Source organism: Monodon monoceros, unplaced genomic scaffold (genome assembly GCF_005190385.1).
Source record: "Monodon monoceros isolate NGI ecotype Baffin Bay Population unplaced genomic scaffold, NGI_Narwhal_1 Super_Scaffold_5, whole genome shotgun sequence".
Taxonomy (NCBI): Eukaryota; Metazoa; Chordata; class Mammalia; order Artiodactyla; family Monodontidae; genus Monodon; species Monodon monoceros.
This window is the reverse complement of record NW_021703782.1, coordinates 90,722,611-90,748,575: the sequence shown is the minus strand read 5'-3', so window position 1 is coordinate 90,748,575 and position 25,965 is coordinate 90,722,611. Positions and strand designations below refer to the sequence as shown.

At 38.0% G+C, this 25,965-nt stretch overlaps 1 protein-coding gene across 5 annotated transcripts in view; it reads right to left on the bottom strand.

Moving 5' to 3' along the window:
- The window catches only part of MUSK (muscle associated receptor tyrosine kinase), a 91,271-nt gene extending 71,923 nt beyond the window's left edge, over positions 1–19,348 (bottom strand). For 3 of the 5 annotated variants that reach the window (XM_029203083.1, XM_029203081.1, XM_029203084.1), the window contains exons 1-2: positions 19,230–19,348; positions 8,124–8,250 (exon numbers count right to left, since the gene is read on the bottom strand). In XM_029203083.1, coding sequence (XP_029058916.1) covers positions 8,124–8,250; positions 19,230–19,308 — 206 coding nt within the window. In that variant the 5' untranslated portion in view covers positions 19,309–19,348. The remainder of the gene's footprint in view (positions 1–8,123; positions 8,251–19,229) is intronic. The other 2 variants (XM_029203080.1, XM_029203082.1) reach the window with 1 other exon arrangement.
- Between the last annotated feature and the right edge of the window lie 6,617 nt (positions 19,349–25,965).

Sequence of the window (25,965 nt, the reverse complement as noted above, 5' to 3'; positions counted from 1 at the left end):
GTATCTCCTGTGTAAAGTTATTCATTATTCCTCAAGAAGCACTCAATTGTATTTTCAAAACATAATTTCTTCCTATTTCACATATCCTTTGACTAACAACTCTCTGAACCTGTTGCTCCATTTATTTCTTATTTATTTGTAACATATTTTTTGCCATACAATAAAGGGAAGATTTAAATTTATTAAAAGTAATTTTATTCATAGTATTATAAGCCAAGTTAGAATATTTATGGTTTCCTGAACCAGACTTATAATGTTGATTTTCTTTGCATGATTTGAAAAAAACTCATTGGTTGTCTATTTCTTCATCTACTTACAATATTGGTAGATAAACACATGAGAGGATTATAGGGCAATATTTTTCAAAGCTATTTGACAATGTAGGCAACAAACTTCCTTCTTGGACAAGTTAAAAGACGATGATGGGGAGAGTAGTCTTTGAATATTGACTTTTGAATACTGAATGCTATCTAACAACTATTATAATTTCAAAGTAGAGAAGAATATAAATAATATCTCAGTGTATAAGCAACAATAATATATTACATCATGTTGTAATATAAAACTATTTATAACTTCTACCGTAATAGTGTCACAGGTACTTTATTACCACTGTTATTCATGATGTATATTAAATGACGTTTTCCTATATTGTTTAGGAAGTCAATTTTATTATAGAAGACAAAGACATAAGATGGATAAAACTCATAAAAAGTGTTAAGCATATAAATTGTAAAGCTAGTAACTTATGAGATATTGGTAAAATGACTTGTAAGTAGAGATAAAAAGTAAGCTACTGACTTATGAAATATAGGCAGAATTGATAAATTGTGTTGAATATAGGTAGTAAATAAAATTGCAACCTACTAAACATAGATGGAATAAATTAAAAATATGATGGAACAAAGAAGAGCATTATTTATGGTAGGAAGAGATGGAAAGACAAGTTCATAATTCTGCCACCTCTAGACTGACAACTTTGTCACCTTGAAAACAACCACCCACTGGTGATATGCAGTATGGCCCCATTATGGTCCCATGAGCTGTATCCAGGAAACACAGTTAAAATCCATGGCTGTTGAGCAGGCTAATTGGCAAGCTCCGGCCAGGTATATTTATCCCTGCATCCCTCCAACAGGGCAAATATATATCATTGGCTTCAGGAACCCCCCACCTGTGGGCCCTTGCTCAACCTCAACTCTGTTTCTTGTAAGAACACCACAGTGGGGACATCTGAGGCACAGGGAGGAGAGACTGGACATATAAACATTAAGTAAACCGAGATTCCTAAGTATATTAACTTGCCCTATTTCCCCTTCTTTCTATCTATGTATTCTATTAACATCTTTATTGGAGTAAAATTGCATTCCAATGTTTTGTTAGTTTCTGCTGTATAACAAAGTGAATCAGCTATATGTATACATATATCCCCATATCCCCTCCCTCTTGTATCTCCCTCCCACCTCCCTATCCCACCCCTTGAGGTGGTCACAAAGCAGCGAGCTGATCTCCCTGTGCTATGCAGTTGCTTCCCACTAGCTACCTACTTTACATTTGGTACTGTACATATGTCAATACTACTCTCTCACTTCGTCCCAGCTTACCCTTCCCCCTCCCCGTGTCCTCAAGTCCATTCTCTACATCTGTGTCTTTATTCCTGTCCTTTCCCTAGGTTCATCAGAACCATTTTTCTTTTTTTTTTAGATTCCATATATATATGTTAGCATACAGTATTTGTTTTTCTCTTCCTGACTTACTTCACTCTGTATGACAGACGCTAGGTCCATCCACCTCACTACAAATAACTCAATTTCATTTCTTTTTATGGCTGAGTAATATTCCATTGTATATATATGCCACATCTTCTTTATCCATTCATCTGTCGATGGACACCTAGGTTGCTTGCATGTCCTGGCTATTGTAAATAGTGCTGCAATGAACGTTGTGGTACATGACTCTTTTTGAATTATGGTTTTCTCAGGGTATATACCCAGAAGTGGGATTGCTGGGTCATATGGTAGTTCTATTTTTAGTTTTATAAGGAACCTCCATACTGTTCTCCATAGTGTCTGTATCAATTCACATTCCCACCAACAGTGCAAGAGGGTTCCCTTTTCTCCACACCCTCCCCAGCATTTATTGTTTGTAGATTTTTTGATGATGGCCATTCTGACTAGTGTGAGGTGATACCTCACTGTAGTTTTTTTTTTTTTTTTTTTTTTTTGCGGTATGCGGGCCTCTCACTCTTGTGGCCTCTCCCGTTGCGGAGCACAGGCTCTGGACGTGCAGGCTCAGTGGCCATGGCTCACGGGCCTAGCCGCTCCGCGGCATGTGGGATCTTCCCGGACTGGGGCACGAACCCGTGCCCCCTGCATCAGCAGGTGGACTCTCAACCACTGTGCCACCAGGGAAGCCCCTCACTGTAGTTTTGGTTTGCATTTCTCTAATGATTAGTGATGTTGAGCATCCTTTCATGTGTTTGTTGGCAATCTGTATATCTTCTTTGGAGAAATGTCTGTTTAGGTCTTCTGCCCATTTTTGGATAGGGTTGTTTGTTTTATTGATACTGAGTTGCATGAGCTGCTTGTATATTTTGGAGGTTAATCCTTTGTCAGTTGCTTCGTTTGCAGATATTTTCTACCATTCTGAAGGTTGTCTTTTCATCTTGTTTATGGTTTCCTTTGCTGTGCAAAAGCTTTTAAGTTTCATTAGGTCCCATTTGTTTATTTTTGTTTTTATTTCCATTTCTCAAGGAGGTGGGTAAAAATGTTCTTGCTGTGATTTATGTCAAAGAGTGTTCTTCCTATGTTTCCCTCTAAGAGTTTGATAGTGTCTGGCCTTACATTTAGGTCTTCAATCCATTTTGAGTTTATTTTTGTGCATGGTGTTAGGGAGTGTTCTAATTTCATTCTTTTACATGTAGCTGTCCAGTTTTCCCAGCACCCCTTATTGAAGAGGCTGTCTTTTCTCCACTGTATATTCTTGCCTCCTTTATCAAAGATAAGGTGATCATATGTGCATGGGTTTATCTCTGGGCTTTCTATCCTGTTCCATTGATCTATATTTCTGTTTTTGTGCCAGTACCATACTGTCTTGATTACTGTAGCTCTGTAGTATAGTCTGAAGTCAGGAGCCTGATTTCTCTAGCTCTGTTTTTCTTTCTCAAGATTGCTTTGGCTATTCGGGGTCTTTTGTGTTTCCATACAAATTGTGAAATTTTTTGTTCTAGTTCTGTGAAAAATGCCATTGGTAGTTTGACAGAGATTGCATTGGATCTGTAGATTGCTTTGGGTAGCATAGTAATTTTCACAATGCTGAATCCTCCAATCCAAGAACGTGGTATATCTCTTCATCTGTTTGTATCATCTTTAATTTCTTTCATCAGTGTTTTATAGTTTTCTGCGTACAGGTCTTTTGTCTCCTTGGGTAGGTTTATTCCTAGGTATTTTATTCTTTTTGCTGCAGTGGTAAATGGGAGTGTTTCTTTAATTTCTCTTTCATATTTTCATCATTAGTGTATAGGAATGCAAGGTATTTCTGTGCATTAATTTTGTATCCTGCTACTTTACCAAATTCACTGATTAGCTCTAGTAGTTTTCTGGTAGCATCTTTAGGATTCTCTCTGTATAGTATCATGTCATCTGTAAACAGTGACAGCTCTACTTCTTTTCCGATGTGGATTCCTTTTATTTCTTTTTCTTCTGATTGCTGTGGCTAAAACTTCCAAAACTATGTTGAATAACAGTGGTGAGAGTGGGCAACCTTGTCTTGTTCCTGATCTTATAGGAAATGGTTTCAGTTTTTCACCACTGAGAATGATGTTGGCTGTGGGCTTGTCATATATGGCCTTTATTACGTTGAGGTAAGTTCCCTCTATGCCTACGTTCTGGAGGGTTTTTTATCATAAATGGGTGTTGAGTTTTGTCAAAAGCTTCTTCTGTATCTGTTGAGATGATCATATGGTTTTTATCCTTCAGTTTGTTAATATGGTGTATCACATTGCTTGATTTGCATATATTGAAGAATCCTTGCATTCCTGGGATAAACCCCACTTGATCATGGTGTATGATCCTTTTAATGTGATGTTGGATTCTGTTTGCTAGTATTTTGTTGAGGATTTTTGCATCTATGTTCATCAGTGATATTGGCCTGTAGTTTTCTTTTTTTGTGACATCTTTGTCTGGTTTTGGTATTAGGGTGAGGGTGGCCTCTTAGAATGAGCTTGGGAGTGTTCCTCCCTCTGCTATATTTTGGAAGAGTTTGAGAGGATAGGTGTTAGCTCTTCTCTAAATGTTTGATAGAATTCGCCTCTGAAGCCATCTGGTCCTGGGCTTTTGTGTGTTGGAAGATTTGTAATCACAGTTTCAATTTCAGTGCTTGTGATTGGTCTGTTTATATTTTCTGTTTCTTCCTGGTTCAGTATTGGAAGGTTGTGCTTTGCTAAGAATTTGTCCATTTCTTCTAGGTTTTCCATTTTATTGGCATATAGTTGCTTGTAGTAATCTCTCATGATCCTTTGTATTTCTGCAGTGTCAGTTGTTACTTCCCCTTTTTCATTTCTAATTGTGTTGATTTGAGTCTTCTCCCTTTTTTTTCTTGATGAATCTGGCTAGTGGTTTATCAATTTTATTTATCTTTTCAAAGAACCAGCTTTTAGTTTTATTGATCTTTGCTGTTGTTTCCTTCATTTCTTTTTCATTTATTTCTGATCTTATCTTTATGATTTCTTTCCTTCTGTTAACTTTGGGGATTTTTTGTTCTTCTTTCTCTAATTGCTTTAGGTGTAAGGTGAGGTTGTTTATTTGAGATGTTTCTAGTTTCTTGAGGTAGGATTGTATTGCTATAAACTTCCCTCTTAGAACTGCTTTTGCTGCATCCCGTAGGTTTTGGATTCTCATGTTTTCATTGTCATTTGTTTCTAGGTATTTTTTGATTTCCTCTTTGATTTCTTCAGTTATCACTTTGTTATTAAGTAGTGTATTGTTTAGCCTCCATGTGTTTGTATTTTTTACAGATTTTTTCCTGTAATTGATATCTATTCTCATAGCATTGTGGTCAGAAAAGATGCTTGATAGGATTTCTATTTTCTTAAATTTACCAAGGCTTGATTTGTGACCCAAGATATGGTCTATCCTGGAGAATGTTCCATGAGCACTTGAGAAGAAAGTCTATTCTGTTGTTTTTGGATGGAATGTCCTATAAAAATCAATTAAGTCCCTCTTATTTAATGTGTCATTTAAAGCTTGTGTTTCCTTATTCATTTTCATTTTGGATGATCTGTCCATTGGTGAAAGTGGGGTGTTAAAGTCCCCTACTATGATTGTGTTACTGTCGATTTCCCCTTTTATGGCTGTTAGCATTAGCCTTATGTATTGAGGTGCTCCTATGTTGGGTGCATAAATATTTACCATTGTTATATCTTCTTCTTGGATTGATGCCTTGATCATTCTGTAGTGTCCTTCTTTTCTCTTGTAAAAGTGTTTGTTTTAAAGTCTATATTGTCTGATATGAGAATTGCTACTCCAGCTTTCTTTTGATTGGCATTTGCATGGAATATCTTTTTCCATCCCGTCACTTTCAGTCTGTATGTGTTCCTAGGTCTGTAGTGGGTCTCTTGTAGACAGCACATAATGGGTCTTGTTTTTGTATCCATTCAGCCAGTCTTTGTCTTTTGGTTGGAGCATTTAATCCATTTATATTTAAGGTAATTATCAATATATATGTTCCTATTACCATTTTCTTAACTGTTTTGGGTTTGTTTTTCTAGGCCTTTTCCTTCTCTGGTGTTTCCTGCCTAGAGAAGTTCCTTTAGCGTGTGCTGTAAAGCTGGTTTGCTGGTGGTGAATTCTCTTAGCTTTTACTTGTCTGTAAAGGTTTTAATTTCTCCGTTGAATCTGAATGAGATCCTTGCTGGGTAGAGTAATCTTGGTTGTAGGTTTTTCCCTGTCATCACTTTAAATATGTCCTGCCACTCCCTTCTGGATTGCAGAGTTTCTGCTGAAAGGTCAGCTGTTAACGTTATGCATATTCCTTTTATGTTATTTGTTGCTTTTCCCTTGCTGCTTTTAATATTTTTTCTTTGTATTTAATTTTTGATAGTTTGATTAATATGTGTCTTGGCATGTTTCTCCTTGGATTTACCCTGTATGGGACTCTCTGTGCTTCCTGGACTTGACTATTTCCTTTCCCATGTTAGGGAAGTTTTCAACTATAATCTCTTAAAATATTTTCTCAGACCCTTTCTTTTTCTCTTCTTCTTCTGGGACCCTATCATTTGAATGTTGGAGCATTTAATGTTGTCCCACAGGTCTCTGAGACTGTCCTCAGTTCTTTTTATTCGTTTTTTTTAATTTTGCTCTGCAGTAGTTATTTCCACTATTTTATCTTCCAGGTCACTTATCCGTTCTTCTGCCTCAGTTATTCTGCTATTGATTCCTTCTAGAGAATTTTTAATTTCACTTATTGTGTTGTTCATCACTCTTTGTTTGCTCTTTAGTACTTCTAGTTCCTTGTTAAATGTTTCTTGTATTTTCTCCATTCTGTCTCCAAGATTTTGGATCATCTTTACTATCATTACTCTGAATTCTTTTTCAGGCAGACTGCCTATTTCCTCTTCATTTGTTTGGTCTGGTGGGTTTCTACCTTGCTCCTTCATCTGCTGCATATTTCTCTGTCTTCTCATTTTGCTTAACTTACTGTGTTTGGGGCTTCCTTTTCACAGGCTGCAGTTTCGTAGCTCCCGTTGCTTTTGGTGTCTGCCCCCAGTCGGTAAGGTTGGTTCAGTGACTTGTGTAGGCTTCCTGGTGGAGGGGACTGGTTCCTGTGTTCTGGTGGATGGGGCTCGATCTTGTCTTTCTGTTGGGCAGGGCTGTGTCCAGTGGTGTGTTTTGGGGTGTCGTTAACTTAGTGTGACTTTAGGCAGCCTCCCTGCTAATGGGTGTGCTTGTGTTCCTGTCTTGCTAGTTGTTTGGCATGGGGTATCCAGACTGGAGCTTGCTGGCCATTGGGTGGAGCTGGGTCTTAGCACTGAGACAGAGATCTCTGGGAGACCTCTCGCCAATTGATATTACATGGGGCCTGGAGGTCTCTGGTGGTCCAATGTCCTGAACTCAGCACAACAGGCCAGAGCACCAAGACCCTGTCAGCCACACGGCTTAGGGAAGCGTTCAGCCAAACAGAAACATCGCGAACAGAGCGCACCCCTATAGAAACCCTCTGGTAGTTTCCATTCCTTTCTCTATCTATGTATTTTAAATTTATTTAATAAACTGTATTTCAGGCATCTTAATTTGGTCTTTGAGCCTTCCTATTCCAGGACTTCTGGGATAGCTTGCCTGGTAGAGTACTTGAAGGCTTCTGCAGCCCAGGATAGTTTCCCACATTACAACATATATACTAGAAGGAAATGATAAATTTCAATTGGAGCTTAGTGAAAACAAAGATGTAATTTTTCCCCATCCAAGTTAATGGATGTGGAGTTCAAGTTCAAGTCTGGAGGAGTTAAGTGCTCTAGTCCTAAGGCAAGCTATGTGGCCTGCTAGAAAGCCAGTGGTTATATTTGTTACAGATTTTTAGAGTATTTTTGATCAGATAGCTATTGTAATGGGGAAAGGATAGCCTAACCTTTATGTGCCAAGTAGAAATTTTATCTGTTTGAGAGGCTACCTCACTATATACATCAAGAGTCCTTTCTGACTTTCAAAAGAAAAAGTCATGGTCACCTAGAGGTCAGATTCCTAGACCACATGCATCACTTGATTGGGATATTAGAAGTACAGGAAATGAGGCTGGTCCCTATTAACTCCCCAGAGTGTCCTGGAACATGTACCCCCAGAATTAGGATATCATGGTGTTTCCTAATTACTGTGAAACTTCTTCTAGGTCCTAACCTGGGATCCATGAAATAACCCTGACTTCCCCATATCAGTTAAATCACTTTATGTTGGGCAGTTCTCTCAACCTCACTGAAGTTCAGATCTTACATTTATAAAATGAGGAAATTTGCATTTTACATATTCTAGAAGGTGAACTTTAGTACTGCCAGAGTTGTGGTTACATTTATGACAAAGATAAATCACAAGGCAGCCTTGGGCATTCTTGCTGGTAAAAGGCAGAATACTTACTTAATGAGAATTTTATTTCTGGTCCAGGAAATTTCAGGCTGAGGATAGGATTCCACTGCACACATGAAAGTAGCCACTTCTTCAACTAAGGCATCCACTGTTTCAAGAGGAGTGGTGATGACAGGGGCTGAAAGGAGAGGAGAAATCAAACGAGAGCATTCTACAGTACTGCTTACTAACTCTTCTGTAAGTAGTCAGAGGCCACCACATACCTGAATGAGAATGACATTTCCCCATAGTAGAAATTTGCCAGAAGGAAGGAAAAATTTTGTGCAGAGGATTTTGTTGCTACTTCTAAAGTAGGCATTTGAGATCAAAAGAGAAGGCTCTCAGGAGAGTCGGACTTAGATTTATTATATATGGGTAGAGGCAGATCCAGGTTTTGTGAAGTCCAAAGTTATATAATTTAGGTGTCCTTTTTAAGAAAAAATATATAAAATTATTAATACAAAATGTCTGTTGCCTCCCTAACACCAATCAACTTGAAGGGAAGTGTCACTGAAGGGAAGTCAAAGTGAAAAGAGAAAGCAATCTTAACAATTCCTGTTTAAAAACAATTTTCCCCAAATTTTGTTAAAACATATGTTTATATGAACACATTGCTAGAAACCACCAGAGGTCCTAGAAGGGGGCTCCTGTAAATGAGAGGCTTTGAAGGTGAAGATTCATCAGATTTATAAAGAATTCACATCTGCATTATGAGTAGATTAGAAAAAGACCCAATAATAAAAAGACAACCCAAACAACAAATGAGCAAAGGATCTGAACTGACCTGTCTCCAAAGAATGTATACAGATGGACAACAAGCATGTAAAAAGATGCTCAACATCATTAGCTATTAAGGAAATGCAAACCAAAACCTCAGTAAGATACTAGTTTACACACACTAGAACGGTTATAATAAAAAAGAAATATAACAACAAATACTGGCAAGGATGTGGAAAAATTAGAACCTTTGTGCATTGTTGGTGGGAACGTAAAATGGCACAGCCACTGTGGAAAACAGGATGGTGGTTCCTCAGATAAGCATAGAATTAATATATGATCCAGCAATTCCACTTCTGGATATATGCCCAAAAGAACTGAAAGCAGAGACTCAGGTAGATATTTGTCCACCCACGTTCAAAGCAACATTACTCATAGTAGCCAAAAGGTGGAGCAACCCAAGGGCCTGCCAACAGATTAATGGATAAACAAAATGTGGTATATCCATTCAACGAAATATTATTTGACAATAAGAAGAAACAAAGTACTGATACATGCTACAACATGGATGAGACTTGGAAACAATAAACTAAGTGAAAGAAGCCAGTCACAAGAACGACATACTGTACAATTTCATTTATATAAAATATCCAGAATAGTCATTATCTGTAGAGACAGAAAATACATGAGTGATTGTCTAGGAATTGGATGGAGAGATTAGGGAGTAAGGAATGCAGGATTTCAAATAGGTGTAACAAGAATGTTCTAAAATCGATGATGATGATGAACGCACAGCTCTGTGGACCGTATACTTTACCCAAAGAGACTGGTATGTGAATTATATCTCAATAAAGCTGGGGGTTTTCTTTGTTTGTTTTTGCTTGGTGTGTGTGTGTTACAAAAAGAAAGACAAAAGGAAGAGAGGCCATAAACATGGTCCCTCTCTCCTCCCACCTCCATGAAATGAGGGTCACCTGGCTTAGAAGAATTGGGGAGGAAAGAGAAGTTAAGAAGGATGAGAATGTGTTGGTAAAGGGATGCACCCCACTTCAATTTACAAATCTGTGAATCCCACCAAAACAAAGGGGTGAGGTCCTGGTCACCTCAAGGGTTTGATGGTGTGAGAAAGTGCCGGCACCTGTATTTGGGTGAGTCTGAAAATCTACCCCATTGTATAATCTGATTTAAAATAATTATCATCATCACTGCTTTGTTATTATTATTTATCAAAGATTTATTTACGATTTTTCATGGAGCAGGCACTGGGTTGACTAGAAGCAAAAAGATGTGTAAAGCACATCTCTGCCTGGTAAGAGTCCACAATCTAGATGATAAGGTAGGATAGATACATTAAATGATCAGTTATAATAATCAGTTATGCCTGCTATCCTGGCATAATTGTTAATAGTACCCCCATACTCCAAAAATACCTGAGTTTGGACAGTAAATTATATGGTCATTTTAGTTAAAATGCAAGGTGCCTAGGAAAGCCAAGTAAGTAGTGTGAACAATATTTTAGATGCAGGGTAGGGGGTGACAGCCCCATAAAACAAGAAGAAAAAACTGGCACATTGGTCATTAAAAAATGCATCCAGGGCTTCCCTGGTGGCGCAGTGGTTCAGAGTCCGCCTGCCGATGCAGGGGACACGGGTTCGTGCCCCGGTCCGGGAAGATCCCACATGCCGCGGAGCGGCTGGGCCCGTGAGCCATGGCCGCTGAGCCTGCGCGTCCGGAGCCTGTGCTCCGCAACGGAAGAGGCCACAACAGTGAGAGGCCCGCGTACAGCAAAAAAAGAAAAATAAAAGCATCCCGTATCTAAATGAAACTTATTTTTTCAGTAAACTCAGAGGCAAACTCATTGGCTGAGAGTAAGGGAAACGGTGGTTGGGAGTGTCCACTTAGCCCATATCTCTTTCGTAAGTGTTATTCTTTTCTTAAGGTCCAGTTTAAGCATCATCTCCTCCCAATCTCCCTGACTTCCTAGATAGAACCAAATGCCCTTTTCTTTAACCTTGGGTCATCCTATATATGTCACTCATAGCACTTGCCACACAGATGCTATTAGAATGATTTATGTCTTTGTCCCACACTCAGTTATAAAATCCTTAAGCTTTGGGTCAGGGACCATGTCTCAGACGTCTCTCTATCTGGAGGGCTAGCACACTGACTAATGTATTGTTTAAATGAACCAAACTCTATTACTGAGGCCTTTATAAAAGACATAAATTTTTTAAAAGGTTGAGAGAAAGTAGGTGAAAGAAGAGGGCAGAATTTTTAGGTGAAATGGCGTCTTTTATATTTTATATCTAGGCAGCAAGGCCCCCCTTTTCCCAACTTTGCACTAAAATGACCATTAATATATACAGAATGCTGTACAAAGAAATAAAGAAATTAAAAGTATTAAAGAATAGTTAAGAGACATAAAAACAGACAGGCACTAATAAACTTCTAACAGAAGTTCCAAAAAAAATAAAATAGAAGAAATGCCACAGAAGTAATATGTAAAGGGATAAATCACTGATCATTTTCAAAAGTGAAAAAAAAAGCAGAAATATTCACATTGAAAGTTTCCACTAAGCATCGAGCCAGATAAAGAAAAATAAATTCATCCTTAGATACACTGGATTAAGACTGTAGAAAATTTAAGATGAAGAAAATCTTAAACCTTACTAGAAAGAAAAGATCAATCACCTTAAGAAGAATGCCAGTTAGGCTAATCTGATATTATTTGGCAACAGTTGATACCAAAAGGCAATGGACCAGTATTTTTAAAAGGCTGAGAAAAAAATAACTGTTAGTCTGGAATTCTATAGCCAGCTTAGATAATCATTTTTTTTTAAATGAAGACAAAGTAAATACACAGACAAATACTGAGAGTATTTACCACTGAGACCTTCTCTGAAACAGTTACTAAAAGTATATAAACTCCATAAGAAATAACTTGTACCCAAAAGAAAGGGGCCAGTGATGAGAAACTATAGTTAGCATAGATGGTGGTAAAATATAATTGCAATTTTAGACACTGTGGAATATATATTTTTTAAAGTCAATAATTTTTGTGTTTATAGAAATGGAACTAGAATTCTAGACAAAAAATTATAAGATGAAAGTTTAGGGAAGAAGTTCAGCAGATTTGTTAAAACATTCTAAGTTCTTTACCATAAGCAGGAAGATGACAGAAACACTGAGTAACTCTAAACATGGGGAGAAAATATATGGTTAGGGACATATTGTTAAAATTTCATTAATGCTTACCACTAAAATAATAGATTAAAACCCAAAACTTCCAGAGTAGCAGAAGAAAAAAGAGACTAGAACTGTATCAATTAAAAAAAAATGATGAAGAAGCAGAAAAGGATAAATAAGCCAAGAGAAGGTATAGTTAACAAGACACAAATTAACGTGGAAGAAACATGGCCAAATATATCAGAAATCACAGTAAACACCCATGGTATAAACTGATCTATGGAAAGACAGACACTATCATACAGGATTAAAAAACACAAAAGACATGCCTAAATAAATTAAAACAGAAACATTGGATATAAAGAGAATGGAAAATATATACGAAGTAAACAAAACAAAGTGATAAAGCAATAAAGTAGTACTAATATAAGAAAAAATGGAATATAAGGTGATAAGTAAGCCTCTAAAGAATGAAGAGAAATACTACTTAATGATAAAAGGAACAATCCATCAGGAAGATACAACAATCATGAAGCTTAATTATTTAAAAATATAGATTCAAACAAAGCCCAAACTAAAGTTAATATTACCAGAAGATATTACAATGAAGTAATGGGCTACTAAATTTTTAAAGAAAATTACACACACACACACACACACACACACACACATGAGAGTGGAAAAATGAATGAGTAGCAAAATGTTATAATCATTTACCTCCTAGCTGTGAGCATTATGTGGAATCTTTTTTTTTGTTTTGCCATACCTTACAGCAAAGTATTACAGGAAAATACTATATAATATTTTAAAATATATAAAATTAATATATATTATCTTTTTAATAAAAAATTATAGGACATAAATCAGAAGGCCACAGAAATGTTAATTTTCCAATGCAGTGGAAGCAAATTTGTAATTGATAACAAAGTTTGAGAAAGTCAGTCTCTTAAGAAAGAAAGCAGATTTTTCTAAACAACTAATGAATGAAATAAGCAATCAGTTGCATAATCACATAGATATTGAGAGATTAAAAAACAAAAAATATTATAGTAAGGTCATGGGATGCAAGTAATGATGGTTGACTGATAGTATTGAATGCTTTCATTGTTTAAAAAGAAAGCCTGTTGAGGAACTAGACGGTAAGAGGTTCTAGCACAGGACTTGAATTCAAATCCCTGCTCCATCACTTACTTCCCACTCACTTAACTAGTTGCCTTGGCATCTTCAGCTGTAGACGGAGATAATAAAATCACCGCATAGGCTTGTCATGAGGATTAAGTAAGTGAATATGCATAATGCATTTAACATTGTCCTTGGTCCATATGGAACACTCTGTGTTATTTGATTTCTATAATTTAGAGACAGAAACCTGAACTATTCAGTTGTTCTCCTGGTTTCTGTATTACCTGCAAATTACCAATAATACTTCTAGGAGTCTATCCCAAGGAAATAATCCCCAAATGGAAAGGCATATAGATGAATTTCACTGCACAAAAATAGATTAATTGTACTAAATTGTACTAATTGTGTGAAAGTGGAAGAAGATTTAGGCACACAGCTTTGTCTTCTAGCTGTGGTGTACTGGAGTTGGCTTGTACTGGCTTGCAAGAGTCAAGTGTTAATTTTTCGGAAATTTAACAAGATAATGGAATAGAGCCATTATTAGAAACTAAATTATATAAATTTGATTAGATAAATTGTGTTAAAAACAAAGTAATAATGCTCAACATTTATCACTTTCTAATTATTTTTCTATATTTTACTATTATCTATGTTCTTGTGGTTATTTACATCTAATGTCTGTAGAAATTGTAGATGTGCTACTGTACATCTCCTCCCAACTCAGTGTTTGTTGGTACCTGGAAATTGGCTGTGACTGGAGCATTTATACTACAGCAGTCAACAAATGTAACATATCAGGGCCTTTTTTTCCTCAGAGAGGCAAATGTTCAACATATATTAGCAACTGTTATCTAAACAGGATACTATTTACACAGTCACTGCAAATGGTACTTTGAAGATATTGATGATATAAAATATGCTCATGCTTTAGTGGCAGGGAGCAGAATTGCATAAACAATCTTATTATGATATCTTTTTTTAGGATATGTAGAAAAAAATGGAAGAAAATATATCAATATGTTAACAGTCCTGGAAGTGTGGGTGATTTTCTCTTTTAAACTTTTGTATATTTTGTGTTTTCAATATCATTCTTAATGGCTGTGAATTATTTTTACCCCAAACTCCAAACTTTATTCATTAGTTTCTTCTCATTCAACATGCAGATGCAGAAGTGACAGAGTTAACAGACATGATATTATCTTTCCAACGAGGCAACACAAACTCTGTTGAGATCAGTTAAGATCAAAGAAGTAAATCTTAGAATGTCTTGATAAACTTAGACATGGAGAAATACATGAGCTCTTACTAAGAATAGCTTCCCTTAATGTTCAGTGGCATGACAGTTTCATGTGAGATTTGATTCTGTTTTTAATAATTTTAGCATCTAAAACCGATTAAAAACCTGCTATCAGCCATGCATTATACTTTTCATTCATGTTCTCATTTATGTATCACAACGAACGTAAAGGCAGATACTTTTATTATTCCCATTGGCAGATGAGCAATGAAGGCGACGAATTGTTCAACAACTTGTCCAAACAAAACAAAAGCAGGAAGTGATAGAACTGAACTTCAAAGTTAAGTTTGATTTAAAGTACCTATCTTTTAACTCTAAGCTATACCATGTCTTCAGTGTGGTACTAGTTACAGAAAGGGGAAAAACATGATTGACACCAATATCTATATCAATACCTATAGGCAGAGTATAGTCAGTTAAGTCCACTTTGCCCATATTCCAAAATTACCCAAACAAATCTGCTTTCAGATTTTTACTGGCACAATCACATAGTTGTATTTAATGACATTTGTTGACTCAGCAGACCGTCTCCTGTTTGCTTTCATTCTACTATCCAGCTTTCATCTCAGCCAGGGCCTGTTTAAACTAGGACACTATTTCTTCCCTCAATCCAAGGACCACATGATCAACAAATACATGAAAATAAACACAGTGCTTTTCTGTACCCAAAGAGTAACTTAACTTGAATACTAGCTGCTGAGAAGGATATGATATTACCCTTTTATGGGCTCTAGCACATGGCCATTGACACACCAACTTCTGATTGACCAGCTGCTGACTGACATAACCAAGTGACTGAATAAACAAAGAAGTCAGGTGTATTTGCTCCTTTCTGTTCTAGTATAATTAGGGCTCAGACTTGGAACATATTCATGCTTTTCTAACATCATGAATACAGTATTGTTTTTTCGGTATGACAAAACACTTTGGTGTCGGAAATTTTTCAAATCCCCCAAAGAAAGAGGATGTTCAGTATTGCTCATCACTTGGCATATCTTAGAAACTGACACATTGATTCTGCTGGTGATGTAATCAAACATAAGTTATTTTTTATTATGATGTCTTTGGAACTTGTAAGGTTCATTGATCATCTCGATAATTATTGTTATCTCACTTATTAATACCGTATCATTAATTCTCTGTCACAGAACACACTGTTGGTCCTTGCCTTCAGGAATGACACTGGGGACAGGCAGGTAGGAATTCTGGGTCAGCCTGTTAGAATTTCTGAAATGACCTCTCCTGGGGGGCATTCCTTTGGGATTAAGAGATGATTTCACAGGGACTCATCTAGAATGTGCTTGTTCCCCAGAAGTGATCACGCCACCAATCATTGACAATCCTTAGCATAGTACATAACGTTGTAAGTTGAGCACTGGTAGGTCCTTCACTTTAGGAGAAAACTCAGGCTTACTGTGACTCCATGCTTTCCCTAAAGACACACAGAAAGGCATCGGGGACTAGAAAAGGAACTCGATTGTAACATTCTCTTCCAGACCTGCAATATCCTTGTTTCACTTTCTTCATTATTTGACCTAGACGACATGGTATGTTGCCAGGTAATCTCAGCTCCCTTACTCTCTAGTCCTTTAGCTGCACTGACCCTGGAAAGTACCAATCTTGAACTAATCCAACCAGCTGTCTTCACTGCTCATATGTTCCTAAAGTATTGTTGGATAAAGTGAAACAACAGTGCAGATCAGGACCATGATGAGCGTGCAGTCTCCAGTCCCAGCGGGTCCTCAGCATGGACATATGGTCCTTCTACATTATCGGATCCACTTCTCTCATCTTCCTGAATGGGACCATTTCCTTGAGGTCCTCTAGGCATCCCTTACTTGTCACTTTCCCCCAATAATCTCACGTCCTATTTCACTGAGAAGTTGCCTACTTCACCTTTCGAAATATGGTAGAAATCTTGCCATTTCTGCTCTTTTTCTGTTCTTTAAGGTCAATAATATTTAAAGCAACTGTGTTTCCGCAAACATGGAGTGAGTTACTCTTTCAATATACGTTAGTATAAAACATTCATCCGGGACTTGGTGTCCTGGATTTCAATGACAGCTGTGCCTGATCTGACTTAGTCATATGTCGAATTTGTGAATTCTATCTCTGTAGACATATGATTTAGAAGAAGAAGTTACTAAAATATACCTTAAGTTAAATCACTTGAGACTCAAGAACTTCTAGGTATGGTAGTTATGGGGTAATTTTAAAACTGGAATTTGGACGGGAGTTCTTTGTGCGTAGCATGTTAACAAATTCAGGGCTGCTTACATGAACTACTATACTCCTACAGAAAATCCCACTATACACTTAATACTCCCTGATAAAGCGTTAAATATTATTGAAGAATGTGGTTAAGGCGAATGTTCAGTGAAATGTTGACTATTTTCATACATGACAGTTTATAAAATTTTCCTCCTTATGGTTTGATACTGAGCTCATGATTGAAAGTATTACTAGTTGAAATGATTCAGAAAGATAGTGACTTTTCCCTTCGTCTTTGAATATTAGGAATATCAATTAAATTAAAACTATAACGATACACTATTAATTCTACAAAGTTGGTTATTAATTTTATTGAGGAACTCCTATGCCGATGGTTGGAAAAGAACCCATGGAATACTCTTGCAGTATTTTAATTGTGTCAGTTTATTTTGTGATATATTATGCTGCAGACGCTTGATTCATTCACGCTAAAGGACTTAGGAAAAAGGTATACCATCTAAAAAGCCTCTTCCCATTATTGCCTTCTGCCAAGAATAGAGAAAACAACTAGAGGTATTTTGTGTAGAACAATTTCATTACTTTCAATAGTATTAAAATAATCACATATTAATGTGTTTTTTTGTACCAATATATCCCATGTACTTCAACATTTAAAATTTTAAGGATTGTGTTTTCATGATAATGTTTATTCTCGGAACTGGTAAGTGTAGTTAATGAATGTTTGCTCTTCCAGGCCTGGTGTTTTGGCTAAGGCTGATGTTAAACCCATATTAATTTACATTTTTTAATAATACTCAAATACTCTCTTTGAGTAGGCTAGGCAAAAATATTTTTTTGATTTTACAGTCTAATTAAAGCAGTAAATAAATTATGAACAAATAAACAAGGTTGGGGTAACAATCTGGCTATTTTATTTAGAAGTCAGGGTTTTGGCTTTGTTACATTTATGCCACCATTTTTGAAGTATTCAAAATAAACAGTGTGCTTCACCTGTAAAGTTTGGAAGCTACAAATCTTCTCTTTCTAGAATATAAATTAGGAGGTTGGGTTTGGTTTTTCTTTGTGCACGAGATTCTAATTTGGACCAGAAAATCAATTGTCCTGCTCCTTGTAAGACTGGATTTCAGTAAATTTTAGTATTTAACCATGTCATTTTTATGTAACTTCATGGTTTAGAATAGCACAAATAAATTTATAACAATCCATAAGTCCAGACGTCCAGGTGCTGCCTTTCCGGACATCCGTTGTATGATCAGGAAGTATTAATCTGAAGCCAATGGTAAGTCTTTCTGGCTATTATTAGCTATTTGGAAAGATCTAGATTCTCTTTTATCTGGAGCTACCTTAAAGTATTAGTTGACAATTAGACATTTAAATACATTTGAAGATACTGTTCTACTCATGTAAAATAGAAAAAGAAAGCAACAAAACAACATAAGTCTATGAAATCCGACTGTTTGTGAAGAAAGCTGTATCTTGTTAGCATGTGAATTTTGACCTTGTGGTTCCAGAAATTCTAATGAACCACAAAATCTAAGCTATGTTTCCCATCTACATACAATATATTTTATTACCTTCACTTATCTATACAATACAAACCTGTTTAGTTCTTTGGTAAAGTAATATGAAGGGAAAATAATGCATTTGAGAGTGTCATAAATCACAGAACCTTTTTTACTCTACTGTAATACATTTAATTTGAAAACTCTGTAGTATCATTCAATCTGCTTTCTCGTGTCTTTGTAAAAAGATTTCAATGAAGCCCCCAGTCACTTCACAAGTCACCTATTTTCCTATCTTTCTTCCTGATTTGAAATACCCTAGTCTCAGTTTCATAATACGCTGGCCAGAAACTGTGGACATTCTTGCTACTGCAACAGGTGTTTGTCAGTTTCTTAAGTTGCTTTCCTTTCCCCTGAGGTGGTGTTATTTCCGGTACATTCCAAAGGCTCTGAAAAAAACCTTTCACAGTCTCTTGCCAAACCAAATCATGGCTCCAGCCTCTAAGTTATTGAGAACCCATTGTTCTTCAGGCTTTTATCTTACAGGCGCTTGTGTGCGTCTTTCTCTAATTCCAATGTGGGAGGAACTAAAATATTGATTAAGAGTTTTGCAAATCTGAAACTGAAAATGGAAATGATTTTTGTTCAGAAGCAAACACTCTGGATGTCTGGGAGTGCGGTTGATTATATTCCCGGCAAACCTGATGTGAAAAGGTTTTCATCATCCGTTTAGACCACCCTGAAGTTTGACATACACATAAACAAACTGACCTCGATAACTTGCAGTCTACCTGCTAATGTTTCCCCTATAAGTGAGGGCTCCACATTCACTGAAAGGCTGAACTTTTTATTGCAGAACTTAAGCAGAGGAGGGATAGCAGTAGAATGGAGACCATCAATCAATTGCTTATTTATACAGTTTTTTCCCTCTCCATATACTGCACCCCTACTTCACCAAGTAAAACCCAAGCGTGCCATAATATGAATCAGTCATGATCGGAACACACGCATGCACCTCAGAACTATGATAAGGCAAGAGAAGACAAGATTGCTCAAACCAACCTTTTGGAAGTTTCTCAGTCCCGCTGAAGGCAACCAAAGTAAGAATATGTACCAGTGGAATGTTGACAAGCTCTCTCATGATTAATCCAGGCTCAGGCAGGAGAAAGTTCTTTCTGGACAACACAAGGAAAATGCACCCCCCCCCCAGTTTACATTTTAAAGCATAGTTTGTTCCAAAAGGGTCGTCTGCTAATGACTGTTTGTGTCAGCAGCTCCACTGACTCTAAGTATAATCAGGAATTCTCAGACTTGGCTGTAATGATGGACACGGCCAGCTGGTGAGTATCCACTTAGGCCAGTAATGCAAGTGTAGGGCTGGAGGAACAAGGGAAAGAAAATCCCTTTAGAATCCCTTTTAAGACAGTGGTAGAAGGACAATACCAGATGCCTTTCACAACCATCACTGGATTCCCCGAGGTATAGTTTTCCTGGTCTTCTGAGTCAGCTCACCATCCCTCCCGCACTCACCCCAGAGCCCTGGGCATATCTAATCATGACTCCTCCCCATTTCTCACTTCCCCCTCCCACATCCATCCCGTTAACAATTCCTACAGATTGCACCAACTCGATATTCCTTGATTTCCTCCCCTCCTTTGATTCCAGCTAGTCTCACCCTATCCCAACCTCCCTTTCAGACATTCATCTTCTTGGAATGACAGTGGTAACCTCCTGTCTGTTCTGTCTTGTGTCCTACTGTCCTCTAATCTCTTTTCAGATCGCCTGCCCTACTCAAAAGTCTTCAGTGGCTCTTCATCATAGAAAAAAATATTCAAACCTAATATGACGTAGGAAGGCTCGCTGGACTCTGCCTACCTGTTTAGCCCCATCTGCTACAATCCATGCCTCTAGTTTAGTATTTAGCAACCTGGTTCCCTGTATACAGCCTTCCTGCCTCCATGAATTGTTCCTACTGTTCTCCCGCCTTGGAATGCTTTCCCCTCCTCTCCACCCAGTTAATACCTATCTCAGCTTGATCATCATCTCCTCCTGGGAGCCACCCTGGACCAAAACTCCCACATCTTCCCAAAGTTGCATTAGGTTTACCGCCTCTGGGCTTCTCTGTCATTGCACTTACCACATGGTTTTAAGATTTTTTTCCACTTGTGTTGGTGTCTCCCTCATTCTTTGGCTTCATGAGTCCACAGAGTCAGCAGCCATGGACTGTCAATTGCAGCAGATTCTTCCAAAATGTTCTCCTATGCGAATTGCCTTTTCCCACTGGAACAATGTGTCTTGGAGACTTTTCCATGTTAATGTACAGCACTACCTCATTATTTCTATTGGCTACACAGATTTCTAAATCGTGGATGTATGATGGTATATTTAACCATGCCCCAACAATGTATGAGAGAATCCATTTCCCCATACTCTCGTCGACACTTACCTTTGAATTTTTACATTTAAGTAGAATAAAAAGGGTATGTCGTTGTTTTAATTTACATGTATTCCACTCTTACTATTGGTAATGAGAATTTTTCAGGTGTTTCTTATTCATTTTCCTCTTCTGTGGCTTTTGTCTATTTTCCTCTTAGGTCATTTTTCTTTTTCTTATTAATTTATAGGAGTTTTAAAAACTACTCTGGTTGTAAATAATTTATATCATTGGTCCATTGTATATTTTGCAAATATTTTCTGTGTAGAACAGCTCTACTACCTAGCCATAGTGATTGCTTCAGAAATGGGCTTAGGGCTCAAGCTGGTTTACGGCTCAAGGTCTCTATGGTATTTTACTGGACCTAATACAAAACAAGCTCCTCTTTCTTAGATCACCGCCTGTGAGGACCAGGAAAGCCAAGGTTGTTGGAGGTTTCATGCTTCATTAACAAGAAATAGTGTGCAAAGCCAGAACGATCCATTGGATTTCCTTGTTTTTGAAATTAATAAATTCCTTCTTATTTTTTTTTGCTTGGCTAATATGAATTTGATTCCTTAAATTGCAATCAAAATAATCCTGATGTGATTTTAATAGACGAGATATAAATTTGGTGTGGTTTCTGCTGTGAGAATACCCTGCAAATGCTACGTACTTCGTGGGAAACTTTGACATTAGCAGGATGAGCACTTTTTTTTTTATGTGAAATTTAGGAATCAGCAGGATGAACAGAGTGGCTGTGGTTCCCATAAGCAACACTAGGGAAAGCACAGGGTCTCAGAGATTTGGGTGACTATAGATTTATGAGCTAAAGTTAAGCTCAGGATCACCACCAGCTGTTAATAAAGGGAAGTCCAAGGTGAGTGATTCAAGGGGCCTCTATCCAAATGTCCAGGAGGAGGATTTGGGAGTGACCACTCTCCATCCTCTTCCCCTTTCCCCTAAAGTATAGAACAAGCACTGATGGTGCCCATTTTGAATCCAACAGGAATTGTACCCTCTAGGCCAGTGACCCCAGGAAATTATCCCCTACTTCAAATTCTACCACAACCTGAGCCTGAAGGTGACAACAGTACTGTGCGAAGCTAAGGGGAAACAAAACTCTGTTGAGGGAAATCCAGAATGAATTGGATTTCTGTGAAATCCAGAATGAATTGGATTTCTGACTCTATTTCTGTTTTGCATATAAGTTCATTTGTATCTTTTTTTTTTTAGATTCCACATATAAGCGATATCCTACGATATTTTTCTTTGTCTGCCTTACTTAGTGTGATCATCTCTAGGTCCATCCATGTTGCTGCAAATGGCGTCATTTCATTCTTTTTGATGGCTGAGTAATAGTCCACTGTATAAATAAACCACATTTAAAAACTGATACACGTGAACTTACATGCAAAACAGAAATAGACCAACAGACACAGAAAACAGACTTATGGTTACCAAAGGGGAAGTGGGGGAGGAATAAACATAGGAGTTTGGGATTAACAGATGCAAACTATTATATATACAATGGATAAACAACAAGGACCTACTGTATAGCACAGGGAACTATACTCAATATTTTGAAATAACCTATAAGGAAAAAGAATCTGAAAAAAAAAAATATATGTATGTATGTATAACTGAATCACTTTTCTGTATATCTTAAACTAACACAACATTGTAAATCAGTTATACTTCAATTGAAATAAATAAATAAAATGAATCAACTGTTGGCTAAGAGAAGCCCCTGGAGAGTGTGGCTTAGGCATGGACGCTGCAGCAGCTCCCAAAGTGTAGCAGCTGGAGGTCGTCAGCCAATTATGGTCCTTGCAGCAGTTTCTTGGAACCTGGATAGAAAATGGCCTTCCATCCTATAATACAAGCAAACCTATTCCTTGTAAAGCAGGCTCATTCAGCCACAGAGAGTGGAGACTGGGTGCCAGCCAGTTATTTGGCTTCTTTCTTGGGCATGTGGAGAGTAAATGGGGCTGATGGCCAGTCTTCCCTTCAGTAAAATGCACTCAGTCACCAGGTAAGCTTGTCTTGCCACCTCTGGTATCTCTGCTTCTTCATCTCAAGAGCCGGCCACGAGAGCAAGTAGCACCATGCTGAGCCACATCTTGGACTTGATGCCAGAATTCAACCATACAGTGGCTGATGATACCGGCCCCATTCCTGCTGGAGTCAGCACATCCCCCAGTTAGTGCCGCTGGTCTGCACCCTGCTCTCATACATCTGCTGAGGCTTGGCAAGGAGCCCCTTCTAATTATCACAAAGGGCAATGACCTGGTTCTCTGCCTCACTGGTCGGCAGACAGTGGTTCAGAAATGCCACATGGATTGCCCTCTCCAGAAAATTCCTGGGAAGTCAAAGGGATATTCTAGAGTTCTATTTTTTACAAATGGATTTAATGTCTGATTAAATATTAGGATGGCAATTAGAGATACATCAATATCCTGGGAACATATACCTTGTAAAATTGGGAGGGGCTCTTCAAATGTTTATTCAATGAATGAATGAATTATATTAACTACCTACCGTATGCTGAACATTCAGCAGGAATCAGGAAACAATGTCTGGTGATAGTGAATATTATACGATAACGTTAATAATTAACTAAGTTACACTCTGGACAGATACATTGTACTGTGAAATTATACAAGAGCTGAGCCTGACCTACTCTGAGGGCTCAAGAAATGCTTCTCTGAGAAGATGGCAGTGAGGCTTAAACCCTGCAGGATAAGTAAAAGTCAGACAACTGAACTAGGGACGTCCTGGGGGTGGACCATAACAGGTAGTGGGAGAAGAATGTGGAAATGACCCAGAACATGAAGGATGTGATGTGATGGAGAGAAAAAGGGTCAGTGTGTTTGGAGTATAGAAAGTGAGGGTAAAACCTACAGAGGCAGGTAGAGGAGGTCATTCAGGATCTTGTATATTTCAGTAAGAACTTCATTCTAAGAGCAGGAATAACTCATGGGAATGTAGATCACAAATAATGCTATAAAAGTGAATCAGCTATGCTAAGGGGAGAGTGTAGAAGGACAGGAAGCCCTAGAACTGAGCCATGAAACATCCCACCCTTTAAAATTCAGTAGAACATAAAGAGCTAGAGAAAGAGATTGATAAGGAACAGCTAGCGAGATAGAAAAAAACTGATAGAGTGTCACAAAAGGGAAGGGAAGGGAAGGGAAGGGAAGGGAAGGGAGCGTTTCCAGAAGGAGAGCCTACTTTCCAGGACTGTTCTGAATGCTACTGAGAGGTCAAGTAAGAAGGAACGGAAAGGTTTCCACTGAATTTAGCAACATAGAAGTAATTAATGACGTTGATAAAGGGCAGTCTCAGGAAACAGTGGAGAACGAGGTGAGAAATCAGAGTGGTATAGAGAGATGGAAGAGTGAATAAGAGGTGTGAAAATGGAGACAGGATGGAAATATGATTCTCTCAAGAAGGGTGACTTTGAAGGGATAGAGAAAGTTAAGCAGCTGGAGGGAGAGGCTGGATGAAGACAGAATTGATTTTTCATTTATTTTGAAGGTGTGCTGTGAAGGATCCTGTAGAAAGAAAAGAGGTTAAAGACACAGGAGAGAAAGGAGATAATAGACAATTCACGGTCTCAAGGAAACCAGGTGGATAGGATCTTGTAATAGAAGATGATGAGGATAAGTAGGGGAATTTTTGGCGGGAACGGCAAAGAGTTTACTGAGCCCTCATCTGATGACTTCTATCATCTCTATCAAGTAGAAGATGAGGTTGGAGAAGATTTAAAACGGTAACTCTGGAGAAGAAGAGAACACACTGCTGAGATTGTTCAGTATAGAGTCATACTGATTCTCATATACCCTGGTGTAATTTTTTTTCTCTACCAGTTCTCAGCTTTCCACATAACAGATGTTGAACTGTTAGGTTTATTTGGGGGAGGGGGGAAGGAAAGGGTATTTGTCAGTGATATATTAACCCAAGGAAGCAGCATTCCAGAAGAGACAATGAAGTGTAATGATAGGAAGCAAAGTGGATGTATTGCGTTAGAGATAGTCAATAAACCAGTGACGATACTGGCAGGACAAAGAAGGTAGGAAATGGACAATGGGAGCAAGCAATGAAAAGCGTGGATTCAGGGATGGGGGTAGGTTTAAACCAGTTTAGGAGTTCATATTGGGAACACAGCCCACGACCCGGGGCCATTTTGCTTATGTGTAGTTAAGCTCATTTCTCAGAGTGGAGACCAGCTCTGTAGCTGTTGCCATTCACACGAGGGGCAATGAGGTTGTAACAGTGTAGATGGAGACAAGAGGATAGATTTAGACAAGTATGGAAAGGTGAATCAGAAGGATTTGTTCATAAAGACAGATTTCCAACTGGAAAAATTGAGTGAATATAGAAAATGGAGTATTGTATGCTAGCAGGAATTTCCAACAGGTAAATGTATATCTTATATATCTCAGGATGCTGTTTCGGTCCCAAAACAAAATAGATGGCCCCCGTCCAAAATAGATGGTTCGTGCCCCGGTCCCGGAAGATCCCACATGCCGTGGAGCGGCTGGGCCCGTGAGCCATGGCTGCTGAGTCTGCGCATCCGGAGCCTGTGCTCCGCAGTGGGAGGGGCCACAACAGTGAGAGGCCCGCGTACCGCCAAAAAAAAAAAAAAAAACCTAAACATACTCATAACAGATTACCATCTGACCCAGCAATTGCACTCCTTGGTATTTACCCAAAGGAGTTGAAAACTTATGTCCACACAAAAATTTGCACACAGATGTTTATAGCAGCTCTATTCATAATTGTCAAAACTTGGAAGCAACCAAGTTGTTCTTCAGTAGGTGAGTGGATAAATAAACTGTGGTACATCCAAACAATGAAATATTATTCAGTGCTAAAAAGAAATGAGCTATCAAGCCATGAAAAGACATGGAGGAAACATAAATGCATATTACTAAGAGAAAGAAGTCAACCTGAAAAGGCTACATACTGCATGATCCAACTATGTGACATTCTAGAAAAGGCCCAGCTATAGAGATGGTAAAAAGATCAGTGGTTTTGAGGGGCAGGGAAAGAAGGGAAAAGATGAGTAGGCAGAGAACAGAGGAATTTTAGGGCAGTGAAAATACTCTGTGTGATAGAATCATGATGGATATATGTCATTATACATCTGTCCAAACCCATATAATGTATGACACCAAGATTGAACCCTAAGGTAAACTATGAACTATGATCATTATGATGTGTCAATGTAAGCACCCTTGCTAAAAAACATACCATTCTGGTGAGTGATGTTGATATTGAGACAGGTATGCAGGTGTGGGGCAGGGGGTGTATGGGAAATCTCTGTACCTCCTTCTCAATTTTGTTGTAAACCTAAAACTGCTCTAAAAATATAAAGGC